The following is a 26,414-nucleotide window of genomic DNA, read 5'->3' on the forward strand; positions in this document are numbered from 1 at the left end:
TCCCAGGGGGCAGCCTGGCGGGCTGGGTGCCCAGGCCTGCCTGGGAAATGGGCCTGGTCTCCTCAGCAGCGCCCCCGCCACGCTCCCACGCGGTTTCCCTTCCCGAGCCGCTGCTCCGGGGTGTGAATCCTCCCAGCCTCCCCGCTGCCCGCCGCCCCGTTACTGAGGCCAAACACGCCGAACACACCGTCGGAGCTCGGAGCAGAGTTTACTGCAGGGCCCAGCAAGGAGACAGTGGCCTGTGCTCCAAAATCCTGAGCTCAGCAGCAACTCAGAAGAGGGAGGGCGCGCCTCACGGCAGGCCCTGAGCCCGGGGAGGGCGGGAGATGTCCGCCGCTGGTCCCGTTTCCAACGAGGGCGCCGAGGACACCGAGCACCAAGGCAAGCGGCTCCCCCTGGAGCTCCCTACGCCTGACCTCCGCGCTGCAGGAGGGACCCACGGCCGCGTGGGCCTGGGGTCAGGAGAGAGGCTGCCCACTCACACCGCTGGGTCCGGAACCCCACCTCACCCAGGCCCACCACCCCCCTCACTCCCCAGGCAACTGCCTCCACACCCCAGAAATGAAACACAAGGGACACAAAGCGTAGCCAACAAAAGCGTGTATTAATCCGCTGATTGGAAACTGGTTAAAGATGAAGGCACCCAGACTTCTGGTTTCCGAGAGGTTACCGTTTTTGGCTGCTCTTAGTGCTGTTTCAGAAGGAGCACACGGCTGTGGCGATGCTCCCGGGCCGCTGGGCGGGCTCCGCGCTGTGCGGGAGGAGGGCTGCGCACTGGCAACTGGCTCTAGCAGCTTGCTTCGTCCGCAACCCGGCTTAGCTTCCAGCTCAGCAGCCTCAAGTCGAGAAAGTGATTTTACATCGGCACTCACTACTGTGTTAGTACAAAGTTCACTGAAGTCTATCACAAAGTTTCTTTTATGAACAAACAGTAGAAAGTAAAAATTTACAGACTTACAAAATACTTAGGAATGTTTAATAATACTTTCATTGCTATCAAATGCCCAAGAAATCAGAGAAATAAAACGAAAGAGTTTATGAAAGTTTCTTCTTAAGAAGTTTGTGAAACTTCAGGGTAGAAATGTTAAATCAGGCACAGATCTGCGCAGCCAACAGGGCACACGGCACCGAATGTGTCCTGTGATCACTGGGTCCGCGTGGACGCCCCACTGCACGTGCCGGTCCACCTACCTTCCCAGAGCTCGTTTTTCTCATTCAAAGCAATTTGGCAACTAGAACTATTTTCAGATTTCTTTTAAGAAACGCTGTTCACAGTGACTTTGCCGTCTGCTGTCCCTGCCAGGAAGTGCTCAGACCATTTATTGCAGTCCTGTATCTTGATCTGGAAGAAAGGGAACCAGCACACGCGGCACCACCGGGCACTGGGAGGCCACCTTACAAGAAGCCGCCTCTGAAGGAAGTTCCCAGCACTTGGCCAAGACCAAGGAGTGGGCTGGGAGCTGGGGTCGACGGACAAGCAGGACGACCGCCAGCGTCCCTGTCGTGCGTGGAGATCCAGTCAGCGGCCCCTGCTTCCCGAGGGCGGACCTGTGGTCACCTGCGTGCCTTAAGGGACCACTGCAGACAGCAGGGAGGGTCTGACTCAGGAGAGACTCTGCCCCCAGGGCCTGAGGCCTGCGGTCAATGGGGCTGAAAAGAAGGCAAGCGGAGCCTCTAGAAGCCGCCCCCGCCCATGACCTATCAGCACCTGACCGACCACTGTCCTTTCAGAGGTTTTATAATCACATTTTCACCGGAAAAATATCTCGATGTTCCAGCAAAGACACAAACTTAAGAAATCACCCACAAGAGGCCTAAGCTTTGACAGTAAAGCTTTTAGGTGGGAGAATAAAATCCAAGAATTATTAAAACAAAGAAACAAAAAACCCAAAAGATGCAAGGTGAGTGTAACTACTGCTCAATGCTATTTGGTGTAGAGGTCAGGAACTGAACCCTCGTCAGGCTACGACCCGGACCCCACGGTCAACGGCAAGTCACCTGTGGTGTTCCGGGGAAACAAGAGGGGCGGGGGGTGGTCCCGGGACGGGCTGCAGGCGCCCTGCTCCCTGCACGTGGGGCTGCGCGGCCCGGGCGCAGGGAGGGTCTGCACTGGGTCGCAGCTGGAGCAGGGGCCTGGAACGCAGTGCAGTTTCCTCCCCAGATGAGCAACAGAACAGAAAAGCCCTGACGGTCTTAATGTCTCAGGTGACTAAATACAGAAACAGAGAAGAGGGGACAGGAGCTCCCAGGCCTGGGCCCAGAGGGCAGCTTCCATCACCCAGGGTCGGAGGCGGACGAGGTGGCAGGGCCCCTGCGGACCAGCAGCCCGAGGAAAGGCGGAAGACTGCTCGTCGTGCTGCGGAGCGCGTCTTAGTTGTTTTCGAATCTAGCATATGGGTTTTCTTCTTTAAACAAACCTGAAAACGAAACGGGCCTGATCAGAAATGCACTCAGCCAATAGGAAACGAGAGTCAGAAAGCAACACCAGACGTTCTATGTGAAGATTTACTGAGGCCGAAAGGAAGATGGGTGCACTAGGCAGGTTCAAACACTGCCCTTAACTGTTTGTGGAAGTCACACCACAGGTGACTTTACGATCAAAGTGAAATTTACTGGAAACAGTATTTCTAAGAAAAACAGATCCTAAGAAATAAAGACTTGTTTGCTGACTCTCTCAAAGAGAAATAAGAAATTTAAAGCCACTGTTTCTTCCTTCAGTGATTTGGCTAAATTATACAGAAGAAAACAAAACAAAATCATCTTTATTATTTTTTTTGTTAATAAATTTATTCATTTATTGGCTGCGTTGGGTCTTCATTGCTATGCACAGGCTTTCTCTAGCTGCTGAGAGCAGGGGCCACTCTTCATTGTGGTGCCTCCTCTTGTTGCGGAGCACAGGCTATAGCACACAGGCTCAGTAACTGCATCACATGGGCTCAAGAGTTGTGGCTTGTGGGCTCCAGAGCACAGGCTCAGTAGTTGTGGTGCACGGGCTTAGTTGCTCTGCGGCATGTGGGATCTTCCCGGACCAGGGATTGAACCCGTGTCCCCTGCATTGACAGGTGGATTCTTAACCACTGCGCCACCAGGGAAGTCCAATCATCTTACTTTAAATGTTCTTATAAATGTTGATTAGTTTTCAGAATTAAGGCCACAAAAAGAAGGTGACAGTCACCCGAAGACTGGGAGTTTTCTCTCTGCATTGTGGAAATACACCCTCCCGCTCTTTAAACATCTGGACCATACACCCAACATATCCGGAGCCACTGCAACAAATCTACTTACCACAGGGTTTTGGGGGGTGGGGTGATGGGGGAAGAGCTCAGTGGGGGGGGCACACACAGCTGGTTTTGAGCAGAAAATGATCACGTGCCACATACCACACGCGAGCAGTCCTGCTAAGGTCCTGTTGGGAAAAACCTAAAAACCACAGCTCCTGGCTCTACTTCTGGTTTAGAGGGAACACTAGACATAAACTGCTTTGTGATAAGGAAACCAAAAGCCTCCTAAGGTCAAGAGACGGTTTCCTCTGTGCTGCATTTGGTGTTAACTGGGCCAAGCGCCTCCCTCCCCGCCCACTGGGAGCTCTGGGGGTTGCTCCCCGTGGCTGACGCTTTCCTTCCAAAGTCCAGGCCATTCCAAGGGCTTTACATGCATGAACCAGCACAAGTTAATTCCATCAGTGCGATTAAAGGGCAACTGACCAGCTCCTTGACAGGAATACAGCGAACCTGTGATTGTTCCAGAAACGGGCTGGGGCAGGCCGGGCTGGGCGCTCAGGCACAGCAAGGGTCCAGGGTCCCAGCGCCCCCGCGCGCGGGGGTGGGTGGGCGGGGCAGGCACGCATCCACCTTGTCTTTTATTTACACTGTTAATTAGATGCCCAAACGCTCCTTCCCACGATTTCCAATTTCACAGGAAACCAAGTGCCAGGAAGCAGACAGTATCAATGACATCAGTGGTTTGAAAATCAGTGCAGGGAGACTTCCCTGAGGGCCCAGGGGTTAGGACTCTGTGCTCCCAATATGGGGGGGGCCCAGGTCCCACCCCTGGTCTGGGAACTAAGATCCCACATGCGTGCCGTGACGACACCCGGGCACTGCGACTATGGAGCCCACGCACTCTAAAGCCCATGCACTGCAAGGAAGACCCAGCACAGCCAAGATAATTAAATAAATGATAAAAATAAGTTCAAAAAAAATACACGTTAAAGAAAAAAGAAAAAGAAAATCAGTACAGAACCAACTAAACAGAGGAGCAGGTTCAATGCTCTCAAACACCGAAAAAATAGTCCCCCCACCGAAAACCTCTCCAAACAAAACCCAAAACACAATCAGGATGCAGCTCCTGGGAAAGAAGCGGTCCAAGGCCTCAGTATGGCTCCTGCCGACACGGTCGGAAGGCGGGCAGGGGCAACTCCAGCACGAGGGAGAAGGGGTGCAGAGCCCCACAGCGACGGGGCTCACCCCACCACAGGGCAAACAGGACCACAAGTGGGAAAGGGTGGCGGCACTTTACAGCACACAGGTGCCCGGAAGGCCTGCGGAGGCAGAAACACGCGCAGGCCTCGTCTTACAAGACGCTACTCCCGGTGCAGCCCACACCCTACAGCAAGCAGGGCCCGCGGGCACCGGACACGGCCAAGACGGTCAGGCCAGCTCCTGCCAGTGGAAACAAGAGACCTGGGCAATTCCTTTTTTTTCCTAGGCGATTCTTACCGTATTTCTTTCTGATCTCGTCATGTCTGGACTTCATCTCTGCTCTCCTGAAAAAACAGAAATCCTGTTTAGCAGCAGGTGACGGTGTGATTTTCACAGCTGCGCCTCTCACTCCCTTCTGGCCTCCCAGAGCCAGGTGTGGGCGGGGATGGGCTGGCCGTGAGCTCAGCCACTCTTCCTCTGGACCAAGCAGGGGCCAAGCACAGACTCCAAGCTCTGGGATGCGCTTAAAAACACTTTTTTCACGTAAAAATGAACCAATCAGCCAGGACCTTGTGCTTGGTTCTGAAGATGGTTAGGAACACGCAGGAGCCCCAGCCCCCCAAACCCAGCGGCACTGCACACACAACAGGCCCAGCTGAGCCTCGGACAGACAGGAGGTCCCAGTCAAAAGCTTCCTCCCACGGCGCCTCCACTGGCTCAGGGCTGGACGGGCTCCAGCGGCCGCACCGGCTCAGCCCTGGATGCCAGGCCGGTGGCAACCGGCCAGGTCCCCGCACATGACTTCCCACCCTCCACGCCACAACCAAGAAAACTCCACGGACGCACAACACGGTCCTGACTGTTAGACGTGGAGAGAGCTCGGCCGCAAAAATGCCCCGTCCCCGCCCCCGACCAGGCGGGCCTCACCGCTCCTCCTGCCGGACCCTGCGCTCCTCACGCTCCCGGATGGCCCTCTCCTCGCTCTTGTCCGGCCGCCGGCTCCGCTTCCTCCGGCAGCAGCAGCAGCAGCAGCAGATGGCCACGCCCAGCAGCAGGGAGCCCCCGATCACGGACATGGCGATGATCAAGGCCTCGAAGTTCACTGCAGGCGCAAAGGCAGAGTCAGGGCCGGAGCAGGGCCCCGCCCCTTCCTGGGGGGGCTCCAGGCCAGGGGTGCGCTGGGACGCCCCGCCTTCCTCCAGCCTGTCTCTCGGACTTAGTCACCATTTTCCAACAACTTGAAGCAACAGGTAGGTTTTCTCACCACCTGATGCTGAACAGATGTTTCAAACCTGAGAAGAGTTAACAAAACCAGGAAGAAAGAGAAGCTCTGCTGTGTATTTAGACACTAAGACACTTTACACTCAATCTCACGGAACTGGACGCCGCTTCCGTGATGATCTAAGTCGAAGCCCAGAGCTTTCACCTGCTGCCAACAGGACACATGTGTGCTCGCGTGGGCAGAGGACCAGCTGGAGCTGCGGCCCAGGCCAAGGGACGCCCGCGGCTGGAAAACGGCGACCTCGGCCATCAGGTGACTACAATTTCCTGTCCAGACCAAACACAGTTAGAACAAGTTCCAGTTCTTTCCAACTTCTCTTGAGAATTTACAAATTAAAACCAGTCGGTCAGTACTTTTCCACTCCATTCAAGCCATAGCCCATCACAGGACAGGCTGACGCTGTCCAGCTAACTCAGCCCCGCCCTGCAGCGCTTTCTGAAGCGAGTTAGAGATGACCCGCCGCACCCAACTGATAACCTCCGACCCCGCGTGTTTCCTGGCTGGGGGTGGGGTGGGGTCTGGAAGGTGGGAGCTCCTCCTCGGGTGGGGGAGGGGAGGCAGACACCCTGTGCCCCAGCGCTCCCACCCCAAGAGCCACTCAGTGGCACAGCACTTGCTCTGCCTTCCAAGCTCCGAGTCACGTGGCTTCTCCTCCTCTGACCTGTCCTGGAAGTGCTAGGATCGCAGGAAACAGTGGTAACAGGGGAGCCTCACAAGCTGATGCGTAGCTTCCTGACTAGAGAATCCAGAAAACCAGGGAGGCCAGTACGACACCCACCCACAGCGCTAAAACACCCGAACCCCCACAAGAACGCTTGTGATCAGCAGCTAAACCCAGTCAGAACACAGAAACCCCACCACGATGGGCAACAAGACCATGGGCTTCTTCCGTGAGATCCACTCTAGGACGTGCTAGACCTGAACGGAGAGGGACACCCGCTCCCGGACAAGGGTTCAAACAGTAAAGGTCTCGCTGTTCTCCACCTGAGTGTGTGTGTGTGTGTGTGTGTATCAAACCCGCGCCCCCTGCAGTGGAAGCATGGAGCCTTAACCACTGGACCACCAGGGAAGTCCCCCGAACGTACACAGTTAAGGTCACTACAGTCACAACCTCAAAACAATCTTGCCTGGAGCTGGATAAGATGCTGCTACAGTTATCTGTAAGGATAAAAGCACCTGTGGCACAGGCCTAGTTAGCGTGAGGTGCTGCCCAGACAGGCGGACCAGCAGGGTCTCCAGCGGCCCGGCCGCAAGGCCCCACCTGCTCGGCTCCCTGCTGGTCGGAGGAATGAACCCAACAAGCCCATCACACCTTCTCTCGGGAACCAGGGGCACCGCACCCTCCTGTTACTACACAGCCTGCCCCCAGTGTCCCCGCTCAGCCCCGTGCCCCACGCTTCCTAGAGTGGCGGCGACCGGGGCAGCTGCTCTTGAGAAAGGTGTGGCCCCCAACTAAGGCTAAACGTGAAAGGGGTGTGGTCAGCAGTCTGCTCCTGAGGGCATGCCTGGGGTGGGCGGGCACCTGTGCCAGCCCACGCGGTCCCGGGGCACAAGCGAGCACTTGACACGGTCTGTGTTCTGCTGAGTGGTGATGACGTGCAGACTCATGTGAAAATTCACTGAGCGCACGCACGTGTATCTGTACAGACACGCATGTGTCTGTACTTGCACGTGTGTACATGTGTGTGTCCTCTAGAGTCCAGGGCGTGGAGAGAGGGAGCGAGGGCTCAAGTGTGCACTGCGTTAGGAGTCATGCTTCAATTTAAAAGCGTTTGAACAATTAAGGCCCCAAATGCCGAGGTCCCCTGGTGTGGGAGTGGTCTCTGTGGAACAGACAGGGAGGGAAGGTTCATGGGCAAGATGGGAGCAGACGCCCTCGAGCCCCAGGGAGCCTTTCTGGAGCGAGGGCGACAGAGAGAGGGGCCGGCCCGGAGGACGTGGTGGGTGTGTCCACACCTGCACCCACCCACACACACACACACTCTCACCCGGACAGTAACTTCTGGGTTCCTGGGGTCTCAGTTGGTGAAATCAGAAATGAGCTGTTTCAGGACTTCCCTGGTGGCGCAGTGGTTAAGAATCCGCCTGCTAATGCAGGGACGTGGGTTCCATCCCTGGTCTGGGAAGATCCCACATGCCACAGAGCAACGAAGCCTGTGAGCCACAACTACGGAAGCCCGCACGCCTAGAGCCCGTGCTCCACAACAAGAGAAGCCACTGCAGTGAGGAGCCCGTGCACTGCAACGAAGAGTAGCCCCCACTCTCTGCAACTAGAGAAAGCCCGCGCGCAGCAACGAAGACCCAATGCAGCCAAAATAAAAAGCCGTTTCAGATGGAAGCTGACAGATTGTGAGGTGGAAATCGACTAGAAAAAAAGACAGATAAAACGGATGGTCACAATTCCCTATGAGAGCACTGGCTCCAAGGACCAGCAGCCAGGCGGCCTCTGGATGGCCCCGAACCTGAAACCTTAAAAGGAAAGGATTAATAAGCCCAATTTATAAAAGTGAATTCATGTGGCCACACACACCACAGAGCAGCTTGAAAGGCAGCGAGGAAACAACCTGGGCCTCGCCGAGGGCTCGCCTCCCTTGGAGAAGGAGCAGCAGGGAGACAGGTGCTGACGCCCCCCACACGGCCCCAGGACGTGGAGAGCCGCCTGCAGGGCCCAGGCTCTGGCCTTCAGGGCGGCCGCTTCCCCAGGCGCCACCGCTCCCCCCGGCCTCCCCAGCTCCCCCACTCCTGGCAGCTTATGTTAACAGAGCACAACCAGAATTTTCAAAACGGCGCTGGTTTTGCAAGAAGCCAGTGTAAACAGCGACTTACCCCAGCACACGCCCCAGCGGGCAGAGCTCAGCTTGCAGAGAGAGCTGGGCGGCAGGACTTTGGTCACCGGGTAGTCCAAGCAGGCCTTGTCAGTGTTGCACCAAAGACACTGCCAGGGGCGATGATAGGGCGTCAGACTTGTAAACGCTGAGGAGCCGCAGGGCCAGGGTCCGACCTGCATGGACCCCGCCGGCCACACTCTGTTCCCCCGCGGCCCCCTCCCCACACAGGCTCCATCTGCCCACCTACCAAGGCCCTCCCCACTCAGACCTCTTCCACCAGGCACCCCGCCTGCCTCACAGCCTCCTTGCTGGTCTCTGCTGGGCCGGCTCCCCCCACCCAGACGCGACGCGACGCTCCCCTCCCTCCTGCGGCACCGCCTCCTAACACCTTCTAACACCCGGGGCAACCGGGTGGCGCTGCCTGCTTCCCCATGTGCCCTGCCAGTGGGACGCAGCCGGACACGGCTGGAGTGGCGGCCGCCCGTGGTTATTACCCTGTGAAAATGCTAACTCGACCTCTAGGACTGCAAGGAGAGGTCCGCCTTATTGCTGGTCATCTTAAAGATGATGCCACTAAAATGCAAGGGCATCTGTGCAGAACCCCAGCGCTGGCGAGGACCCCGCAGGTGTGCCTGCCCGGGTCCCTGGAACACGCGGCCGAGACCTGGCCACCAGCACACCAGCCGCGGGGCCCAGAGCCGCACAGGCGGTGGTGTAAACATGAGGTTTGGGTCAACTGCACGAGCCTGTCCAGGTCAGGACATTCAGCGGATTTTCAAGTTTGAAGGTGAAGGTTTTACTAAGCGTTTGTTTCTCTAAGGGTTCATGGGGTGCAAAGTCATGGTGTTTTTTGGTCAAGTTAGGGTGGTAGTCTATTACAAAAAAAATGCTTCAATGAAACCTGGCCTTCCGGGGCCACTGACACAGTCTCCACTTTGGTGTCCCGTGTTCAAAATGACAAACAGCAGCGTGTCCCTCTTCATTTTGGCCGCTTGAGAATACCTTCCATTTCAGTGGTTCTTTCCTGGCTTAACGATTTTTTGGAAATCCACCATTTTCGAACAGCTCAAGTTTTAATTTTAAACACTTAATCTTCCATTTTTACATGACAGTTTTACCGAAAGCCACAGGAGCTCCGCAGGGGCTGAGTGCTCCTGTGTGGCGGTGTTGCGGCCGCCGGTCTCTCGCTCGCTAGGTGAGTGAGGTGCACGGAGCACGTGGGGAAGGATGCAGGGGTGCCAGCAGGACGCGCAGGGCCCACGGACCCTGCCGGCAGCCCACGCGCATTAAGGACTCGCACGCGGTGGGTCTACCCTGGCCCTGGCTCTCCTCCGCGCTTCAGACCTCAGCCGTCTGGGTTCCGAGCAGGGGTCAGGCCTTCAGAGGAAGTGTGTACCCCGCTGGGATCGGGGTGCCCTCCCACGACAAGGGAGAGCACGGGGCGCACTGGCCTGAGGCCCCTCAGCAGAAGAGCTGACTTTCAGCAAAGGGGGAGCCCAGCGGGGGCTGGAGAGCACGGGGCACACCTGCCGTGTCTCAGGGCCCACCTGCAAAACAGCCCAGCCGCTGTCCCAACAGGCCTCGATGGGGAAAGGACCCCCACGGGAAAGCCCTGGGTACAGGGCAGCAGTCACAGGCTAGGGGCTCCCTGTGCTCCCGCGGCCCCTGCCCCCACCCCGCCTCTGGACAGCTCTGCTCACCCGACACCACCCCTGCGAGCCCGGGGCTCCCAAGGGGTCCTGGCCGTGGGCCCCATGTACACGTTTCATTTCAGGGGTTGAAGCCGCATGTGAGTGACACTCAGGGGGCGTGTGCGATGCTCCTGAGACGGGCTGCTAGGCCTGAGGGAGGCCTTCCTAACCCGCAGGAGGACGGCCTCCACACACCCGCACCCCAGAACCCGGCGCACGCCAGCAGCCCGAGCCTGAGCCCGCGGGTCTGCCCCTGCGCCGCATGCGGACCGTGCGCTACTCACAGAGACGTTCTTCAGGCACTCTTCACAGGTCCTATTAGTGTTCTGAGAACAACCTGCGGGAAAAGAAGACACGCCGCTGAGGACCCTGCAGCGCCTGTTGGGGCAGGCGGGGCGTGGCGAGGGAGGCTGGGAACCCGGGGATCACGGTCCCGCGCGCCCAGCCTTCAAGGCGCAGGGATGGAGTTTACAGGCGGGGCCCCGGGGGACAGGCAGGCAGCACGCAGCGGGCCTGACCCGGCTCTTCTGGGGGAGGAGATGGCGCCTGTGCGGTCGTGCACCAGGGACCGGCTCCCCAGCAGACAGCCTGGCACCAGAGGCCCCGGCGATGCCAGGCCAGACGCGAGCCAGGCCGCGGCCCCGGGCCGGTCCCCCCACCCCCACCAAGAGGGAGAACCTGGTTCCAGCTCTGCAGAGCACCCCCCACACCCCCCGGGCACTCTTCACTGCACAGCTGCTACAGGAAGGGCTCAAACCCTGGCAGCTGACAGCTCTGGAACTCAAGCTGCTCAGAAGTGAAGAGCGTGTGCACGAACAAGGAATTCCAACCCACCTCCAAGCAGCCGCTCTTCTCCCCAGGCTGCCCCTTAAGACGCGCACGCACTTGGCAGAGGCCTGAGCACACCCCGTCAGCCACGGGAAAGGCGCGTGAGCATCCCCATCAGGCCCCACGTCACCCCCACCAGGATGGCTAATTTCACAGACTGATGATGCTAACAGGGCGAGGCCGGGGCCCTTGGAGGTCACTGGGAGCGCAGCACACACAGCCGCTCAGTCCTGAGACTCGGCAGCTCTGCTCTCGGTCTCCCACCCAAGACAAACCAGAGCACACGGGCACGGGGACACCTGCACAGGAGCGCCGACGGCAACTTCCTGTGTAGAACAGCCGAGGGCTGAGTGGCCCAGAAGTCCAGGCGCCCCGCACGCCCCTCAGCCTCCCTGCTGGTCCCGAGAGCGGCCAGGTGGCTCCCGGCCCAGGATTCCTGCATTTCACTGTACATAAACTTGATCTCAAAAAAAAGGAAGAGGGACACTGAGCTCTTGGTGATGCCATGAGCGCCGGGAGGCGCTGCGGGAGTATGTGCATCTGTAACTTGAAAATGTAACAAAAACTAACCCCCCAGGGCTCTCAACTTCCCTGTATGTTCCAAGATTTTCATAATAAAATGTAGGGGGCAAAGAACTTTAGCTTTAAGTTACAATTTCATTCGTTTACTAAATGGGACTGATACAGTAAACTGCTACTCTGAAATAGTTGAGGAGTTCTATTGAACAGTGTAGTTTTTCTACATTTCATTTTTAAAAACAAAATCCTATTAGAAACGAAACCCCATTTTGTCACAACATACCATTTTACAGCAATCACTACTAAATGGTACCCTTCTCATAGCCTCTAAGTGGCGTGCTCTTAGGACTGTGTTGAAGCTGATTTTAAACTACTTTACGTACTCAGCCCCAGGAAGGCAGAGAAAGTTAACAGGCCCCGAAATACCTCCATTTCTCAAAGCACTGCCGAGAGGTGCAGGGTCACCACTACCTTCCGGGAGCCCTTTGGTCCTGCGGACAGCAGGGGGGAAGAGCCCCGAGGACGGCTTCCCTCACAAGCCGGGTTCCTAGTTCTGTCCGCCAAGGGGCCAAGAGAGGATGGCATGTGTATTGCCCAGGTCTTGGTTTCCAGACACTGTCCCCACGAAAAGGAACCCTGCTCCTTGCAGGACAACAGCTGATGCTGTAACTGGGGCAGAGAAAGGACAACAGCAGCCTCGGACAGCCTGCTGCGCCCCAAAGCGGCACAAGGACCCAGAAGCCAGCATGGAGGGGGTCCTCCTTGAGAAGGACAGACAACTCCCCAAGAGTCTGCATCACATTAAACACAGACACCGAGACCACTGCGCCGTTTGTGGAGGGACAAGATGTTACGTACGGTGTCAGAGGCGCCCCCCACCCCAGTTTAATTCTACTTATAAAGACAAAAAGGCACCTAAAAATGGATCAAAGATATCACATCAACCTGTGACAAGACAATGGGACAAAGTAACAGCAGGTGCCTCTGAGGAGCGCAGGAAGGACAGGTACCCGGTGGCTGAATCCTCCCTAAATGCACCCAAATCAAATCAGACAGACAGACAGGACCACAGAGCGGCCTCCAAGCACTAAGGCAGAGGAGCTACTCCAGGGGAGCAGGGGTAAGAGACACGACACCTGAAAGCAAGGCCTGAGCAGCAGGAGGGTGGTGCTGCGGTAACAGGGGTCTGCGTGCTCAGTTGTGTGTTACACCAGGTGTCGGCTATCACACCCGTCGTCACTGTGTACGTGACCATCTCATTCTGGTCACGCCCTCCATCTTAGGAGATACACCCCACAAGTTCAGGGTAAACGGCCACATCACAACTTGCTCTCAAATGGTTTGGTGAGAACATTAACAGGCATAGAGTTCCTGGCGGTCCAGCGGTCAGGACTCCGCGCTTTCACTGCGGGGGCCGGGGTTCAGCCCCTGGCCGGGGAACTGAGATCCCATGAGCCGCGAGGTGCGTCCAAAGCACACAGTAACCAGCAGACACCGAGAGGCAGCAGCACAGCAAAGGCGGCCGAGGCTGCGAAGGCAGAAAGGGATCCAGGAGTTCACTGTTCACTCGTTCCCTCAACGTTTCTGGCTGTGAACTTTGTCTAACAAGGCGCTGGGCAGGGAGGCACAGAGGGGATCCCACGACCACCTAACACACCCGTGAGTCCTTCTGAAGCACTGCAAGAAAGGCCGCACTTCCTTCTCGTCAATGTGAACAGAGAACAGAGGCCACAGGGAGCAGCGGTGATGAAGCACGAGAATTTTTTCATGGGGATTTCCAGTTTAAAAGTCTGTGTGAGGGGGGGCGTCAAGGAAGGGAGGGAATATGGGGATATGTGTATAAAAACAGTTGATTGAACCTGGTGTACCCCCCAAAAAAAAAAATAAAATAAAATAAAATAATAATAATAAAAAAAGTCTGTGTGAGGGACTTCCCCGGCGGTCCAGCGGCTGAGACTCCGTGCTCCCAGCACAGCGGGCCCGGGTTCGCTCCCTGCTCAGGGAACTCGATCCACGTGCGTGTCGCAACGAAGACTCGACGCAGCCAAATAAATATTTAAAATAAAGTTTGTGTGATAACTGGCCTTGCGTGAATGAACAGACCTCAGCTCCAAGATACACTCCATAAACCCGTCCACCCTGGGGTCTCTGGGTCACGGGCCAGCATGAGTCAACAGAGAGGCCCAGGAGGGGAGGCCAGGGGTCGGCCTCGCCCTCCTCCTGCTCCCAGCGAGGCCCAGAACCAAACCGGGCAGGTTCTCAAAACGCCAATGTTAAACAGCCCTCCCAAAGTCAGCGCAGAGCCGGGAAAAGGTCGTTCCCTCCTCACCCTTGAAAACACCAAGGTGTCTGGCGTAGTAAGACGGGAAAATGTTAACTATTTGCAGCCGCTTCAAAGACAGGGAGTCAGGGTCACTCCCTGAATCTTATCTCATCGCGGAAACAGAAAACTTTGTGCTGAACACCAGACACACGTAAACATACAGCCCTAGCTTCCTGGGTCTAACACAGAACTTCACCGTGCTGACTTCAGAAGGCCCACGGCTGGGAGTCTTCAGCTTGGATTCTCCTTAGCAATGACTAGAGAACCTTAAGTCTCATGCTCTAGGGAAACTAAGTTTAAAAAAAAGAAAAAAAAAAAAAGAGGCTCTTAGGATACACTAACCCATGACACGTTTGAGTTCTTTCCTGAAGTTTCAGGTGAGTCACTGCTTAAGCACAAGAGAACACACACTAGCGTGTGCAAAGAGGTACATTCTTTAAAAACAAGGAAACGTATATTTACTGTGGAACACAGCAGGCCCGAGGGCTGCATTTGGCCATGCCCTTGGCAGTGGAAAAGCCCCAGAACTGGGCACTGGCTATGCCACACGGTGACAGGCTCGGAGAGGGCCCGCACTGTCAATTTCACGTGAGAAACGAGGCAGAAAGTTCATTTAGACAAAAACTCCGGGCTGTCCTACCACCTCAGCAAAGGGCGAGTGAGGAGTGCAGCGCAGGCCGAAGGCTGGGACCCGTGCACACACCGAATGCCCAGCGATCGAGGGAAAGTCCCAGCTGGACGTTCTCAGCGGCAGGACCACTGGAAGGAGCACCCCCCTCCCCCACCACTGCCCTGGCCACCACCAGCTCCTAGATGTAAAGGTGAAACTCTGGGATGGAGTCTGACCCCATACGCAATTAAAGTGCAGTCCAAAGCCCACAAAACTTTTTTAATTCGATGAATTTCCCTCTGAAGATCTTCAGTGACTTTGGGTTCCTAACGTCTCCCCTCTACCCAAGCCCATAGTAGAGAAGACAGATGTTAGACGTGGCTGGTGTGGACTGGTGTGATGGTCTCTGAATTCACACACCTGTGAAGGTTAGTCTTACCTGTCAACTTGACTGGGCTAAGGAATGCCCCAATAGCTGGTACAACTAACTAACCTCCTTCCTTCCTTCCTTCTCCCCCCCTCCCCGCCCCTTTCCTTCTTTTTTAAGATTTTGTGTGTGTGTGTGTATGTGTGTAGCCTTGCTGCACAGCTTGCAGGATCTTAGTTCCCCACCTGGGGAACTAAGGGCCCCCAGCAGTGAAAGAGCCAAGTTGTAACCACTGGACTGCCAGGGAATTCCCAAAACACCATTCCTGGTAGTGTCTGTGAGGGTGTTTCCTGAAGAGAGGATCATGTGAGTTGGTGGACAGATGAAAGCACGTGGCCCTATCCAAGGTGGCTGGGCATCACCTAATCCACTGAGGGCCCAAACAGAACAGAAAGGCAAGGAAGGAGTCTGTGTGAGAGCTGAAATGTCCACCTCCCCCAGCCCCTGGGCTTTCAGGCTTAGCCGGGCCTACACGCCAGCTCTCTGGGTCAAGCAGACGGCAGCTCACGGGGCTCCTCATCCCCATGGTCACGTGATCCAGTCCCTTAAAATAACTCTTACTCTATAGCTACCTATACCCTGTTGATTGTTTCTCTAGAGTAACTTTTCCTGACTAATACACACAGCACCCTTCCCAGGAAGACAGGGTACTTTAGTGTAGTCACCTTCCTACAGCATGACAAGCGGTAAAATCTCACAGCAAGCCCAGGCTGTGGGAAGGGGGGACCTCAGGGCTCTGTGTGGCTACAAAAAGAGCAGCTTTTCTCCTGAAATACTGGGGTGAGAGTCTGGTTTCACTCCCGAACTGTCAGACGCTCACTCAGCTCACAGGGGTCTCTGGCCTTAAGTCCAGGGCCAGGGCAGCAGGAAAAGCAGGCAGCCAAACACATCTCACGGCGTTTCCTGACACGCCCACTCTAACAATGCTAGTGGCACACCCGTGAGCCACCAAGGAGAGGTTCTTGGGCAATTGTGGACTCTTGGCTCTCAGCCACCCTGTTTGGTAAAAAACACTCATACCACATTTGTGCTGAAAAGTCTATTTGGACCAAAAGTTCCCTATTCTGTGCAACCAGACGCTGTATTAACAAATAACGTCGCAAAGGCACACACAAGCACGTTTCCAGGCGGCTGGAAGAAACTCGCGCAGCCCTGAGGTCCCCAGGAGGAAAGTGCCCTGCTGTGCTACACAGAAGTTTCCAAAGCCGCAGCTAGCGGGAGCTGAGAAAACCCCCGGCCCCTCCAGGCCGGCCCCGGTCCGTCAGGCCGCCAGCCCCAGGCACTGTTCCCCACCCTCGTGACCACGCCGGGAGGCCACACAGAGCAGCCGGGTTACAGCCTTCCAAGACTCCCAGCCTGCAGGCCACCCACAGGAAGCCACCCTCCAGCAGGATCGCCTCTGGAACTGCTGGGCCCTTAGGTCTGCACGCCCCTCACCCCCCCCCCCAACTGCTGTTTCCCGGTCAGGCTCCCAAGGACTCAGTGCCTCCGTCTGCCAGCCACCCCCCGGGCCTGGCACCTGGCACAGGTGGTTACTGAGAACAGGTGGAGTAAACGCGGAAGGCCGCCCGCCCGCCCAGGCAGCACAGGACCGGAGAGCCCAGGAACCCAGCGGCGGGCGGGCCAAGTCCAAGCACCGGCCGCCGTCCCCGGGGCCCCGCGGAGGGTGCGGGGGCCGCACACAGGCCTCGCCGAGGGGAGCAGGGCCCCCCAACACACCGGCCGCGCCCTGGACCCCGGCCGCCGGCGCGCAGTGGGCAGGCCAGCTCCCGAGCGCTGCCTGCGACCCCGAGCGCCCACCCGACGGCTCCTTCCGAGGGTCTTGGCGCGCTAAGGGGGGGCGGCGCGCTCGGCCAGGCGGTCCCCGCGGCCCCGGAGCAGCCCGCCCGCCGAGGCGCACAAGGGGCCGCCCGCCGCCCCCGCCGAGCGCGCGGGCCCGGAGCGGCGACCTGGCGCGGCCTGGGCCCCCTGCCCGCCACCCCGCGCCCCCGGCCCTTCGGCCCCGGGCCCGGCCGCCCTCACCCTGCGCGGCGGCCGCCGGGAGCAGCAGCAGGAGCAGCGCGGCGCCGCCGAGGGCCCGTCCCCAGCGCGGCGTCGGCCCGCGGACCCCGCCGGACGCCATGGTGCCTGCGGCCCGCCCGTCGGTCATCGTCGTCGTCGTCGTCGTCGTCGGCCTGACGCGGCCCACCTCGGCCCCCAGCCAGACGCCTCCGGCCGGAAGTGCCGCGCGCCGGAAGTGGGCGGGTCGGCGGCCTGGCCCGTGCGCCCCAGGGGCCCCGCCCTCTGGCCCGCCCCCCGCCGCTTGCGGTCCCGCCTCCGTGCGCGCGGCTCAGTGCGCCTGCGCAGCGGGCAGGAGGCGGGAGGGGGGCGCTGTTGCGGCTCAGTGCGCCTGCGCGGCTGGGAGGGCCGCTTCGCCCGCGGCGCCGCCTACAGCCTGCGGGCGGGGGGGGGCGGGGGGGGCGGGGTGGCTCCCGCCCCGGGGTAAACACCGCCGCCGTCCGGCCGCAGCCGCTCTCCTCCTAAGACTGTGTTTGCGCGGCCGGCGCGCGGAGGGGCTCCGGGAGCTGGACGGGGAGGCCGGGCCCGCCGCCTCAGCGTCCCGCGGCTGCCCGCCTGGGCTTCCCGGGCCGGCCTGGTGGGACCGCCCCCCCAGCGGGAGCGGGGCGGGGCGCGGCGGCGGCGGCGGCGGCGGCTGCCGTCTGGGGTCCCGCTCGGAGCCCAGTCCCGCGCCCGCCTCGGCCTCCCGAGGGCTGCGTGAAGCCCGGGCGGTGGGCTCCGCGGTCCGATGCGGAGGCTCGCGGATCCCGGGGAAGCGGCGTGCTGCAGGCTGGACCGAGCATCCCTCCCTCTCTGCGTGCTGGGATTCGGCCGCGTGGCCTTTGAAACCTTCCATACTTGCTCTCCCCGAGACGGCCCCCCGTGGTTGGAATTTAACGGCCCCCAACCCCTAGAGGCGGTGTGGAGAGACTTCCTGGCCGGGAGGACACGGTTAGCTGCCGTGTATTTGTGCCTCTGTGGGACCAAAGGCAGGTGACCCCATCCTGCCCCGTGGCCAGATGTGGAGCACTGGGCCAAGTGGGGTGCCCGCGGGAGGTCATGGCCAGGAGAACAGCGTATCAGGGCCGTGAGGCTGGCATCCCAACCCCGCCAGTTCCTTCCTCCGTGACCTCAGCTTCCGTGCCGCAGCTCAGCTCACAGCACTGCAGACCGCCACAAGGTCACGGGGTCACACAGAAAGGACCCCAGGGCCCCAGGTCGGGCCGAGCCGTGGCGTCCCTGCCCTTCCCTTCCAGGGCCGACCCCAGCTAACCCAGGTCCCTCTGCAAGGGGCTGTGGTGCAGGGGAGGAACCCGGTGCTCCTGTGTTCAGTGACTCCGGGTCTGTGACGTCACATCAGTGTGGATGTCCAGTGTTTTAACAAGCATGCCTTCAACTTGGCTCTGGCTCTTTGCAGAGGGACAGAGTTCCTTCTGTCCATGTGAGGCAGCAAAGAGCCCTCGACTGCAGCAAGCTGTGTCTATCCCACCTCTTCCAGTTCAAATACTCCCTTTGGTTTGGATCTTCTGTTATAGAAAAAGGTGTTTAAAAACTCATTTGTCATTGGAGGTGGAGTAAATACCAGCCTGGGGTAAATGACAAGGTCCTACTGTACAGCACAGCAAACTGTATTCAGTATCCTGGGATAAACCACAGTGGAAGAGAATCTTAAAAAGAATGGATACATGCGTATAACTGTCACTTTGCTGCGCAGCAGCGATTGCCACAACATTGTAGATCAACTATACTTCAATTTAAAACTTTAAGAAAGTTTTAGAATAAACAAACGAAAAAACACCAGCCTGGGCTTAGAGCTATGGCCCCAGAAAGCAATATTTTTTCATCCTAACAACCACACAACAATGTACTGGCATTTGAAGGATATTGGGCATTTGTAAACATTAACCAAGACACAGTGAACTATACTGCATCTCAAATAGTGCCATCAGCAATGGCATTTTTTTTTTATTTTTTAAATTAATTTATTAATTTATTTATTGGCTGCATTGGGTCTTCGTTGCTGCCTGAGGGCTTTCTCTAGTTGCAGAGAGCGAGGGCTACTCTTTGGTGCAGTGCTCGGGCTTCTTATTGCCGTGGCTTCTCTTGTTGCACAGCACAGGCTCTAGGCACGCAGGCTTCAGTAGTTGCGGCACATGGCCTCAGTAGTTGCGGCACATGACCTCAGTAGTTGTGACTCATGGGCTTAGTTGTTCCACGGCATGTGGGATCTTCCCAGCCTAGGGATCAAATCCACGTCTCCTGCACTGGCAGGTGGATTCTTAACCACTGCACCACCAGAGATGGCCCAGCAATGGCATTTTAAAATACAACTGAGTTTTGGGACAGTTTGACAATGAGGAATTCAAAAGATACTCTGTAATTAGAGCCCAGGTCCCTGTTTGAAAATGGAGAGGAGGGGACAGTGTTATTGAACTAGACACATTGGATTGTCAAAGAGCTTCAAGCTGATAGGACAGGATGAGAAAATATTAACTACTGACAGGAGAAACAGAATGATTACTCTGTTAGCAATCTGGAATTAAAAGAACCTATGGTTTTTCCAAGAAGGATAGTTAAGGAATTAAATTGACACAGTTTCAATGGTGTCAGCTAAAGAGAAATGATTGTCGAACCCCAGCACCGTGGAGAGAGCTGTCCAGGGGCAAACTGGCCACAGTGGGCTGAGGCCTGAGCCCTGGTGATTCTGGGGAGTCACACAGTTCCGGCATTTTCACCTGAGTTGTTTTCATTTGGTGGTTGAAGGTGCCATCTGATTTTTTTCGTCATTTTTTTCATCCACTCTCCTTCCTGGGTTCTCAGTTGCTCCGAGACAAGGCGGGAAAGTTTCAAGAGGATTATTTGAAAACTAGCCAGAATACGTCACAAAAACAGGAAAGGGACTGAGGACCACTGAGTCTACTGTTCCCGTTCCTGGAGCCCTCTTCCGGGTCCCAGCCGGCCCGGCCCTGCCCAAGAGGACATAAGGCAGGTAGAGGTGGTATCTGGTCCCTCCCTGCATCCAGGACTCTGATTTCCTGGGAAGCCCAATGCGGGAGGTGGAGGTGGGGGTGGGGAGTTCCCTCTGAGCCTCCTCCTGAGGGGGCATCACCCCTGCACACACAGCACCTGCAGCCCGCACCTGTTGCAATACAAATAGAGGTGAGTTTCTCCACTGATATGGAGCGAATAAACTAGCAGTGGGGGAAGTTGTTGCAATGCAAATAGAAGTGATTTTTCTTTTTCCTCCCGAGAGCAAGGAAAACAAAGAGAATGTTGAACAGGCTAGAGGAGAAAGATAACCTGGCTTGAAAGGGTTAATCATTCCTTGTTTTACTTCAGCTGTCACTAATCTGTAGTAACTAGATTTTTGCTTCACAAAGCTAACTGGCTGATACTTAACTGTGTGAGTTACATCCTGCCTCTCAGGAGCTAACCTTATTTACAACTTGGAAGCTGCATTCCATAGGACCATTGTAACAAAATCATTCCTGTAGTTTGTTTTGCATTTCAGAAAGGAGGTCCCCAGCAGACAAACCTTAGACGAACAGACAATCAACAAACTGGAGACCCCAGTCACTGGGTGGCCTGATGCCAGCTATAACTGTTTTGAAATAATGCAAAGGAAAAAGAAGACCTCCACCACCTCAATCCTTATCACATACCCCAGACTGTGAGCCCCACGTATAGAATCTTCCCCCACTCCTAAGGAAGGGCGGGGCACAGTTCTTGAGGCACTAGCCTGCTGTGTCCTCTCTTTGCCTTGCAAAGAAAAATAAAGCCATCTCTCTCTTCCTCCAAAATCTCTGTCTCCGTATTTCTATTAGGCCTCGGTGCACAGAGTGGCCGTTATTACGGCAACACACCCACAGAGTCACCTTTGTGCCCATAATTTGACCTCCATCCAATTGCTCCACCTAACTCTACTCAACCTGTAGAGCGTGTCACAATCCCCTGGAGGACTTGTCAAGACTCAACGGCAAAACTCAAGCCTGTCCCAGAGCCTCTCATGCCGCAGATTGGGGGCCCGGCCCAGCATGCTCATCCCACAAACTCTCCTGCGGAGCCGAGCCTGCCGTCTGAACGAGCCTTTGAGAAGCATGGTCCTGGGCCAGCGGGTCTCAACTTCAGCTGACATCACCTGAGGTCCATTTAAAAGTGGCAGTGCCGGCGCTCGCAGGCACACACACACACACACACACACTCACCCAGCAAGGAAGTCAGAGCTTCGTGGGCGAGGTGTTGTTTAAACCTCCCCAGACACAAGCTGGCTGAGACCCTGAGCTGGGAAGCACTGCCCTGGAAGGGCAGGGATAGGGCAGCCGCTCTTCTAGTTCCTCAACTGCCCAGCTAGAGGGTCCCAGGTCCAATACCGTAAGAGGCCCTGAGCAGTTAGAATGTAAAATGAAAGTAGGGGACCCAAAGCCAGATGCCCTCCACATGTGCCCATTCGCAGGTCTGCTGAGGGCCCAGAGGGTGGTGATACTGTGATACAATAAGAAATATGTATTTGGTCTTCATCTGTTCAAGACACAGAGCTCCTAAAACCCGCAGAATTTCCGGAGTGATGAGTGATAAAAGAGTGTCTTTGTTACGCATAACAATCCCCTTTCAACCACATCTGAGTTTTCTCCTGTGGTGACCTTTGGAAAGCAGTGTGGATGGGGGCTGGTTGCCTGGGGAACTTTCAGTCCCCTCGGCACCCCCACCTTCAGGGGGGACAGGGGCCGGAGTGATTTGTTCAACCATGCCTACACCTGTGTGATGGAACCTCTATAGAAACCCAAAAGGACGGGGTTCAGGGAGCTTCTGTAACAGGGAGGAGCTGAATCCTAAATCTGACTCCATGTTCAATCTGTTTCTTTGATGTAACCTTTGCTTTTCACTGCTTTTGTTATCACCGGCATACACAAAGGCCTGCCTCAGGGGCCCCTGCCCCTCTGCTGTTCAGCTCACGGGCAGGCAATGTGCCCCGCCCACCTGTGAATGGCTGCAGAAAAGAAGAAATTAACATATCCCCTGACCGAGGCTGGTCCTTCCCAGAGATGTTTTGCAGGACTCGTCTGATTTGGGACAGGTGAGGAACAGGGGTGGTCTTGTGGGACTGAGCCCTTCATCTGTGAGATCTCCAGGTAGATGGGGTCAGAGTTGTCGACTATGAACTGTCACTTGCCATGGGCACCTGCCACCTGCCTCTACTACAAGGACGAAACCACACGTGCTGCTGCAGCTGCTGACCTTCCACATCCCTGAAGGGAATTCAGGGTGGAGACCAGCAATGAGGCACCCTGTGCTTTAGAAAATGAGCAGACAGATGTTTTCAGGAGCTGATTTGATGAGCCCAACCCTTGCATCTCCTCGTATCTTGAAAAGCACTAAATCCCTGCACGGTGACGTCTGCTCATCGTGACTCGCAGAAACCGCCTACAAAAATATGTGATTGATTGCATGTACTCCTCCTTTACCAAGAACACATGTATACTAATCTTCCCCCTGCCTCTCTGGAACAGTTTCCCAGAGCTGTCTGGGATGCTGTCTCCCAGGCTGCAGTCCTCATTTTGTCCCAAATAAACTCAACTCGCAACTCTCACCTTGTGCATTTTTCTTAGTCGACAGAGTTGAGTTAAATCTATGGGACTCTAGTCAGTGTCCTCAGAGAACTGTGTTAATTGCTTGGTTCTGTGGCAAAAACACAGATGCCAGAGGTGGCCCACCGTCCAGATGCACTCAGACCACAGGATTTCCCCGGATAAGGGGCTTTGAGGGTTAAAAACCAGGCCATCCCTTGCCAATTTCCTGGTGGTCCAGTGGTTAAGACTCTGCACTTCTAAGGGCTCATCCCTGATTGCGGAACTAAGGTGCCGCAAGCCAGGGTCGAAGGCCAAAAAACAACACAAAGCAAACAAGCAGGAAAACCACGGGACATTCCAGCCACTCCTGATAATTGGAGCTCCCACGTCATTCTGATGCCCCTGCCCCCAGCGGCTGTGTGCCAGCAGGTGGGCCACGACCTGCAGGTGTGGGAGCCCAGCCCTGGATCTGGGCTGTGTGCTTGCTCTGCCTCGTTCCCAGCACAACCCCCCGCCCAGGGGGGCCAGGGGGAGGGGGAGGGCCCACCTGAGCAGTGGCCTTCGCAGCGTCTTAGCTCCCGCACAGGCGGTGTGGGCGCTGGGACGGACCTGGCTAGGGGGAGACACTGCCGAAGCGCAGGATGCTACCTGACAGAGGTTTCATTAAAAAAGGATACAAACCTAGGCACTTGTAACAGGAAAGAGACTTGCCTTGGATCTGTTTCTTTGACTTTCACCTTTGCTTTTCTCTGCTTTAATCATACACAATGTCCTGCCTCAGGGAACCCTACCCACCTGTGAAAGTAACACATCCCTACCTCCAGGCTAGTCATTCCAGGAGATGTTTGGCAAGACTGATAACCCTTTTTACTTCGCTTCCCTGCCTCTCCCTCTCTGATTCTATAAAAGAAACTGGCATCTGGACCCTGATAAGATGGTTTTTTGGAGACGCTAGTCTGCCATCTTCTCCGTCTGCCAGCTCTCTGAATAAAGTCCTATTCCTTGCCTCGACACCTCGTCTCCAATTCATTGGCCTGTCGTGTGGCAAGCAGAGTGAGCTTGGACCCGGTAACAAAATGGGTTTTGTTTTATCCCGTCAAAATGCACCCAGAGTCTAGAAACAAACGCCCGTCAAGGTGCTTAGACAAGAGATCCTAATTGAGTCTCTAAAACTGTGATTAAAAAGGAAGGTGAACGAAGACACCACCGAAGCTGGTGGGTGTGGCTCCTGCCATTTTTCTGGTCCACAGGCTTGTGCTGCCGGAGGGGGAAGGGCACTCATCCGGCTGAGGTTCTGGGGACAAGGGAGCATCAGGAGAGAGCTGCACCCCAGTTGTAAGAGGGAACATGATCACTGAGTGTCTGCGAAGATGTGGATGCGCAGGAAGGGCAAGGAGACAGCCTTCCTTGGACGTGCCTGTGGGACGTGGGGGGCGGGGCATCTGCAAGGGCTTGGGGCTGGAGTGGGGACCCCCGGCTTGCAGACCACAGGAGAGGAGGGGCTCACGGAGGGAGGGGTCGCGACAGGGAACGAACGTGCAGAGCCAGACACGTTTACAGGTGGGGAGGTTGGACGACCTGCAGCCCAGCACTGTCTGAAAGTGATTCCATTTTGTTCAACTGAGTTCTGACATTTTGGGAAAATAGAGCCTGATTCTTCTCCTAGGTGCGGGAGGATGCGGCACCACTAAGGTGCTAGAAGGTTAACCGTTGGCTGTTCTGTTTCAAACCCGCTTGTTTATGGACAGGGCAGGAAGGAGAGATGCCAGGGGTGCAAGAGAGATGGGCACAAGGCAGGAGCGCCAAGGGGCCTTTGCTACACTCCTTGCTTGGCACACGAGTGGAGAGGTGTGAGAGGCCTCAGGTGGGACAAGGTGACAAAGGATGAGACAGGACAGCGTGCTGAGGTCCCAGCGGCTGTGACGGGGCCAGGTGGGAGGTGGGCCCGAGCAGGGAAGGCAGAGCTTCCCCCCGGCAGGGGAGCAAGCAGCAAAGTTATCCGCAGTGGGCATGCAGTGGGCGTGGCGGTGTTTTCTTGAAACTTTGCTTTTCCACGTGAAACAGTGCGCATCACTTACCGTTTTGCATGGGCAGCAAGGCTACCCCGTGTGTACCTCCACGAGGGCAGCGAGGGTCTCTGCTTCTGCACAGTGACGGGCATGAGCTGTACTCCGTTAAGCGCTTTTTCGATGAACCAATTTTTTTTTTTTTTTAATATATCTACCTCAACCCATGTTTTTCAATAATGAGTTATGCTGGGGTTTTAATAAAGAATTATACACTTAGTGAAAACACAGAGCAAATGTCATCTGAAGCTATGTCTGTGCACGTGAATATATATTCACAAATCGAGCCCCGTACCCACATCTGCCTGCCTCTCTCAGGTATGTGTATCGCAAAGAAAGCACGGCTGCAGAGGGTGTTTACAGCCCTTTCTGTGGGGACCCAGGACTGCCCCACCCTGACGGGCCCTCACCAGCCACACCGGGACCCTGACCCGCCATGAACCTGCAGAGATTGGTGGACACACATACGTCTAGGTGACCACACTGGGACCTGCCACCTCCTGCCATCACACACCAATCGCCTTGACCTCAAGTTCACCTCAGGAAACAGCCCACAAGAAACGCACTTAAACTCTCTTCCACCCATTACCCAAGAGCAGGTGTAGACGGCCAAGAGGGTGACAGACACCCACTTTCCCATCTTGCTGTGGTGGGAGCTCCCCCAGAACAAAATAACACTAGGGCCTGGAGGCCATAACTCAACTAGAAAGGAATGCAGCTGGATCCTGCCATGATCTTTATGTGCCCATTAACCCTGAAGCCCCTCTCGCATGGTTCCTGCATAACTCTGTTGCTATGTAACTCCTGCCTAACTCTGTAACCTAGCAACGGCCCAGAGGCCATAGAAAGGGAAGTACCCAATCAGGTTATATGCTCCTTTGCTTGTTACCTTATTTGGGAAACAAAAAATTCCAATATATAGGAGTTTAATGAACGTATATAAGGGGGTGCCCTGCTGTGTTTGGGGCTCAGCCTTGGGATACGAAATCCGCGGAGCCTGTGCCGGTGCAATAAACACTGCTTCCTGCTCATCGCCTCGGTGTCCTGTCTGCCGCTGCCGAGTCCTGCTACACTGCCTCTGCCCTGTTCAGGCTCTGCAGCAGGACCCCGTTTGCTGTGGCTGCCCCCCATCTTCTGAAAGCAGCCTAGAAGGTGGGGCTGGGACCAGGGACAGAGGGGGGCTTGCAGGGCCAACAGGTGAGGAAGGAGAAAGGAGAAGCCCGTGCCCAAAGTCCACAGGACCTTCGCAGTGTATGAAGACCAGTGGGGGTGGGGCGCAGAGATGGGCTCCCATGGAAGCCTCTGCGGAAGGTTTATTAATTTTTTCTGTACATGTGACTGGAGGCAGCATGATCAATAGGATGTAACTTTATACCCTGAGAAGTTCACATATAAATAAATCTGTATCACCTTTCATCAGACTGCTGTGCTAATTTTTACAAAGGACCATGTGTGTCTAATCTTCCAGGACTCAAGCAATTCCTTCTTCAAGTCGCTATCAGAAGTCCTTCATCTCAGAAGGGGAGGCTGGGAGACTTCCCGTGAGTCCCTACACTCATCTGGCCACATCCGTCATTCTGGGGCAGGAAAAACAGTGGGTTTTCGATTAATAGTGAAGCTGTCAAGCGTTGTCAGCCACGTCCATCGGGCAACAGGGTCACGGTCGGCCTGTTGGAGGGGACGTGGTGTGGGGTGGTCCCATCTGGACGGTGCAGAGGGCCTTGTCTTCACCAGGCACCCGTACTCTCCGCAAACTTAGGGTTCATGACTGTCGTGGTGGCGCTCTTGAAAAGGGGGTTATCCTGGTGAGAAAAG

General features: G+C 56.2%; 2 protein-coding genes across 3 annotated transcripts in view; both read right to left on the bottom strand.

The window, feature by feature from the left end:
* Window positions 1-585: 585 nt before the first annotated feature.
* On the bottom strand, window positions 586-17,151 carry PTTG1IP (PTTG1 interacting protein). Its single transcript, XM_057697161.1, has 6 exons — window positions 16,952-17,151; window positions 10,507-10,559; window positions 8,530-8,638; window positions 5,349-5,523; window positions 4,719-4,765; window positions 586-2,417 (listed from the first exon to the last, which is right to left on the bottom strand). Exons 1-6 carry the CDS (start codon window positions 17,076-17,078, stop codon window positions 2,371-2,373), a joined length of 558 nt encoding a protein of 185 aa, XP_057553144.1. The 5' UTR covers window positions 17,079-17,151; the 3' UTR covers window positions 586-2,370.
* Window positions 17,152-24,794: 7,643 nt separating this feature from the next.
* ITGB2 (integrin subunit beta 2) overlaps window positions 24,795-26,414 on the bottom strand; it is a 29,605-nt gene continuing 27,985 nt past the window's right edge. For both annotated transcript variants that reach the window (XM_057697550.1, XM_057697551.1), the window contains exon 16: window positions 24,795-26,401. In XM_057697550.1, the coding sequence (XP_057553533.1) occupies window positions 26,327-26,401 (75 nt within the window). In that variant the 3' untranslated portion in view covers window positions 24,795-26,326. The remainder of the gene's footprint in view (window positions 26,402-26,414) is intronic.

Source organism: Hippopotamus amphibius, chromosome 10 (genome assembly GCF_030028045.1).
Source record: "Hippopotamus amphibius kiboko isolate mHipAmp2 chromosome 10, mHipAmp2.hap2, whole genome shotgun sequence".
Classification (NCBI taxonomy): Eukaryota; Metazoa; Chordata; class Mammalia; order Artiodactyla; family Hippopotamidae; genus Hippopotamus; species Hippopotamus amphibius.